The following is a 6,000-nucleotide window of genomic DNA, read 5'->3' on the forward strand; positions in this document are numbered from 1 at the left end:
TTCTTTCCCGTTTACCGAACCCACACAAGTTATATATTGTTTTTTTCAGGACAAGAAGGGCTTTCTTTAAATGTCATTGTTTTAATTACATTATATTATTTACTATAAAAGTATAAAATATGGTGAAAAATTTAGAAAATATTACTTTTTCTAACTTTTCCTTGAAAAATATTTTACTCATCTATAAAAGCTAATGAAAAAACCTGCTAAATAGATTGTACTATTTAGAAATACCCAATGTTTGTATGTTTTTTTTTCTGCATGTTATGGGGCAATAAGTACAGGTGGCGTTTCCCCCCCCCAAATATGGTAATTCTTCCCCCCATGTGCTATTTCAGGTATTTTTGAAGCTGGCCATGCACTAATTCTACCACCAGTCTTTGTCAAACTTTGTGGTAGTCATATTTTTGCATTTTGTTTTACACACACATTTTACTTCAGGTATGAATCCTGGTTCTGGTATATGTCACTATCGTAAAACTCCCCAATATGTGTTCAGCAACCTCTCCTGAGTGCAGGATGAATGGGTTTGCCAAGCTGTTTGAGGGCAAAAGGGCCACACCCCAGGGTATTTCAAATGCTGGTATTTTAACTCTTTGCATGCACACATTTTACCACCAGTATTTTTTCAAAGTTTGCAGTAGTATTTTTTTGTGTGTGTTTTTCCCCACACACATACTTTAGGTATGAATGTACAGATCCTGGTATGTGTCACTGTCACACGACACCCCAATATGTGTTCAGGAAAAAAGTAGACACCCCATGGGCATTTAACATGCCAGTATTTTAACGCTTTCCGTGCAAGAATTGTTTTAAGCTTAACTGCTAATTTTAGGACTTGATCACATACATTTGTTATATATATATATAATTTTTGACTTTTATTTTTTTGAAGGTTCCCAGTGGGAAATTATTTTTACGTTTTGCTATTTTTTTTTTTTTTTACTATTTCTTTTATTTCTTGTTTTTTTTTTTTAAAGGACGTCGCCATCTTGCGAGTGGCAAAATCACTCACAGTGGCGATTGTGGCCGCTCTCCGGACCGGTCACGGCACGTCCTGGGGTGGGAGTTTGGTGTCCCTGAATGCCTCGTGATCGTAGCATTTCAGCGACACCATTGCAGTTTAGGAGGTGATCGTTGTAAATATTAATTCATGTAAACTATTTTTTCATATTTAATAAAAGCTATGATTGGGAAAAATATTAACCCCCTATATATCCCGCTCTGCCTCCAGAAATGCCTTATACCCCTAAATGCCACTATAAGGCATATCATGGGATAGAGTGGCATATAAGGGGGGTATAAGGCATTTCTGGAGGCAGAGTTGCATATAGGGGGTTAAAGGGAATTTCTGGAGGCAGAGTGGTATACAAGGGGTTAAAAGGCACTCCAGAAAACCTTTTTCCTATAGGGTCGTCTTATAATCAGGGTCATCTTATAATCGAGCAAATACTGTAATAGTTGTAGGTTTAGAAATAATTATGTGATGGAAAATAATTATTTTGATGTAACGATTACTATTATGTGGGGTAAGCTATTGTTATACATTTTATACTATTGTATTTTTATTTTATTTTTTTTAATTTGTGTTTTTTTTCCTCCTCTCGGTTTAATTCCAACTGTAGCACTTGATCATTTTAATACCTTCTAACCAGCTCCAGTAACTTTTTCTGGAATAGTTCAGAAACTTAGTTTTTTCTAGGTGCCCTATTGTTGGTGAACCAGACCGCTCCACTGGGCAAGGGGTTCCCAGTGGAAGCATACTGGTTTTTTTTTTTTCCTTTTACCTATTAAATAAAAATGTTTAGGGATATTCAAAAGGAGTCTATTGAAATGTATGTCATTTGTCATTGTTGCAATTTCACTTTGAAATGGCCTATAATACATTTAAGGTTTGTCACAATTAACTTGCAAGGGTTGAACTCACCACAAAAACGTAACGTACTTTAGAACTTGTTGAGAAAAAAACAGGTTCATAGTTGCGCCATCCATAAGACCCATTGGCAGACAACAGATAAACAATACTTCAAATCAAACAGTTTTCCCTTAGTAATTAGTGCCTTGCTACGTGATAAGAAAAAGAGAGGGGTGGCTGTTTTCTTTTCAAACAATTTGGCTGTATACATTAAATACCAAGAATTAGTTTATGATTCTTATTGCGGAAATCAAGAAGTTATATACAATTGTTAATGTATAGGCCCCAATATTTTTCTCAATAGTTCTGGAAAAGGCGGATAGAATAAAACAAGGATCTTTGGGGGTTTTGGGGGACTGTAACTGTGTTATGGATCCCCAAGTGGACAAATCTCCTCCTGGGCTTGGTGCGCACGGAAATAATCTTTCCAATAGATTTAGAAATGTAGCCCAAAGGTTTTTTCTGTTTGACATGTGGCGGAGATTTCATCCTGTAGAGAGAGACTTTACGTTTTTCTCTAAAGTACACTGCTCCTATTTCAGAATAGACTATGTACTTGGAGATCTAACAGTTGTCCAAAATTTAAAGAAGGTCTTCATAAAATAACTTATTTTGTCAGACATAATGCAGTCTTTCTGGATTTAGGCAAATATTTTTTTTTGCCATTTGGAATTGGCTAAAATACTAAAATCATTATCCATATTTTGATGGCTGCAAAAATAACAGTCACCAGAAATTGAAAGTCTGATAAAATATTGTGCTGGGAAGCAGTTACAGAACGGGTACATTTCCAAATTAAAATGAAGCAAGGTATAACAGCTCAGAACAAATATATCCTTTGATAAATATAAAATTGGAAGGACTGGATCATTAAACTGACAGACACTTAACCTAAATAATCTATTAAGAATGTTTTATAGAAATTTGATATAGGCAAAAAAAGGGATGGCGCTCTCCCTATGGCGATCTGTATTTATGTTTTCTGTTTTGTGACCTGTCTTATATGTTGCCAGGTATGTTTGATATAGAGGTAGATTAATTTAATAAATGAAATAGAGACAGGATACAGGCAGGTATAAGGACTTGATTGTTTCTTTTGTTTCACCTTTCAAATTGTTGATGTTATATAACATGCTAGATGGTATTTGATGTATGTCTCTTTAACTAAAAAAAATTGTTGGGTTTCTGGCAAGGATGCACATAATTTGCTTGCCATTTTTTGGCCCTCTGAGCCTGAAGTTGTACACCACTATTCTACACTTAATTAGCTTTAAGAAAATATCTTAACAGAGGATTTTCATACTAACTGCTATTATCTGTTTTTTTTTATTGTAGGCTTCCTGGGCTTCTAGCACATTAGGATTTTGGTTTACTGAACTCTTGGAGCGAAACCGTCAATTTTCTTCTTGGATCTTTGAAAGTCGACCAAATTGTTTCTGGATGACTGGATTTTTTAATCCACAGGGTTTTTTAACTGCAATGAGACAGGTAATATAATGTACCACCCAGTACATTTGTGGTTGAAAGTTGTTCTCAGTTGGTGTATCTCATACTTTAAAAAAATATTATTTATAGGAAATTACCCGAGCTAACAAAGGCTGGGCGTTAGACAGTGTAGTTATCTGCAATGAAGTAACTAAATGGATGAAGGATGACATTTCTAGCCCACCACAAGAAGGTGTCTATGTCTATGGTCTGTACCTTGAAGGAGCTGGCTGGGACAGAAGAAATATGAAACTCATAGAATCAAAGCCAAAGGTGTTGTTTGAGTTGATGCCTGTGATAAGGATTTATGCTGAAAATATGGGTAAGTTCACAAACAGTTACTTTCTGCACTTATTATACAATTAATTGCCAGAACAATGGGCAAAACAAGTGGCATTGTATGCTAACCATGCTTATTATATGTATGTGCTTTCAATCCCTGTGGTTCCTTTCTTCCCACAAAGAAAGTTTGAACAACAGTTAGGGTGATAGTAATCCATTCAAATGCCAGTTAATAACCAGTGTGTGATATTAAGTGATAACACAGTGTTACTAATTTAGTTTAATCCTTAAATGAGCAATTTTTTAACATATCTTTATTCATTCAGGATTCCCTGTTTTCATTTTAGTGTACCCAAAAAAATTCTATAGGGATAGATATGGGTTTTTTTTAACTTCATTTATGTAGATACATTATATCATTTAGTATGAATATATTAAAATTATAAAAAATAATATATTAAAAAAATTAAATATATTAAAAAAATAAAACAATATTTTTGTAAATTTACTGAAGTGTTTTGCACCTGGATATGACATCATATCCTTGAGCTCAATGTCAATAGCTGGCACCCATTGCGAGGGAGCACTGTAACAGTGGTCTATAGGAACAGACCTAACATTCCCTTCGGTTTTGACCAGTTAGAGGGAAATCCCCATCTGGCTTTGCTCCTCCAGCGGCAGGCAGTCTGGTCTGCCTCTAGAGAGAGAGATCTGGGTAACTGACACCGATCACTCCTCCGATCACTGGAGGTGGCATCACAAAAAAAACCCTGTGATTATGTATAAACTAGTAAAATTGCATTTATTTATGTGGAGTTAACATGTTTTATTTTTTTTCTCTCCTTTTTTTTTTTTTATTTTTTTTTATTTTTATTTATTTATTTTTTTTAAACAATAGCTGCAAGAGACCCCCGGCTCTACTCCTGTCCAATATATAAAAAACCAGTGCGCACAGATCTGAACTACATTGCTGCGGTTGATCTGAAAAGTACACAGCACCCTGAGCACTGGATACTTCGTGGTGTGGCGCTGCTGTGTGATGTCAAATAACCATATGATCCCATTCATACAGTAATGTTTGTGGTTTCTCTAAAAAGCAATAACCGTCCATTCCCATTGAATGTGCAATATGTTTGTACAATCTTTTTTTGTTTATATGTCTTCTATTTATGATTTCTTAACAATAAATAAATTGAAACATATTTTTTTGGAAAATCAAGCAATCTTATTTATGACTCTTTTAAACTGCAAGTCAATTAGACCCACACTCAACTAAGACCACCAAAAACCCATGGTGAAGTCTTGGTTAAATCTGTGCCACCAGTTACATTATCACGTGAACTTCAAATATTAATTGTATAAGCAGTACAGGGCCTGCTTAAAATACACATTTCTATATATTTTTCAACATTATTATGTTAAATTATAGTAAAAGTGTGCAAGTTGTTGAGTGCAACATGTTTGTATTAACCATTGGTAATATGAATATACCGAAGCTCACATTTCATATATGTAAATAATACACACCTAAAATCATTTCAGTTGTGTTAAATAGGCTGAAAAATGCAATTTCAGTACTTTTTGTCCTGAGTTCTAAATTTTTCATTCAGAATTATTTTTTTTTAATATATAGCTATTTATTTGTTTTTCTTTTCAGTCATTTTGCTATTTGCTGTATTAAGAATAATGGTGATGATAATTTGGAAATAATTACTGCCATCTAGTGGTTCCATTAAAATATTTGCAAACAAACAAAATTGTTCATTTAAGTTTGAGTTTCATTTTAATCTTTCAAAAAGGCAAAAATCTAAATTTAGGATGACTTTTAGGATGACTTTTAGGATGGCTCCATCTTGGGCAAATAGTTTACATGTTATTCTTAATATTTGGTTATTGTGGATTAACACGAAGCTTGTGGACATATAATGAAAGCAAAATAAACAAAATAATTGATCCTTGAGCACTCTTTCGGCTCAAGCCTAGTTACTTGAACAGCCAACATACAGCCCTAAACACAACTAGACCAAGTACTTGGGAAGACTGGTTTCTGTTGAGTATAAACATCCTGGTAGTGAAATTCTCTTTTGGATACTCTACTCTAGAGACCAAAAATACACTGTACAAATGAATGCACCTAGAGTGCAACTTATCCAAGTGATGTACTTTCCATTTAAATGGATATAACTAAAATAGCCAAACAGAAGATGAAGAGACCCCCAAGGTGAGAAACACTAATGTGACTTTCAATCTTTGTCTGCATTGGTCCACTAAAGACCACAAGACTATCGCCACAGACCCTTCTAGTTTCCTTTTGCAAA

General features: G+C 34.4%; 1 protein-coding gene across 1 annotated transcript in view; it reads left to right on the plus strand.

The window, feature by feature from the left end:
* DNAH5 (dynein axonemal heavy chain 5) overlaps positions 1-4,897 on the plus strand; it is a 119,149-nt gene extending 114,252 nt beyond the window's left edge. Inside the window, exons 77-79 of the mRNA XM_053466374.1 lie at positions 3,251-3,403; positions 3,491-3,722; positions 4,581-4,897. Of these exons, the coding sequence (XP_053322349.1) occupies positions 3,251-3,403; positions 3,491-3,722; positions 4,581-4,732 (537 nt within the window). The 3' untranslated portion in view covers positions 4,733-4,897. The remainder of the gene's footprint in view (positions 1-3,250; positions 3,404-3,490; positions 3,723-4,580) is intronic.
* Positions 4,898-6,000: the final 1,103 nt, after the last annotated feature.

This window comes from Spea bombifrons, chromosome 5, assembly GCF_027358695.1.
Source record: "Spea bombifrons isolate aSpeBom1 chromosome 5, aSpeBom1.2.pri, whole genome shotgun sequence".
Lineage (NCBI taxonomy): Eukaryota > Metazoa > Chordata > Amphibia > Anura > Pelobatidae > Spea > Spea bombifrons.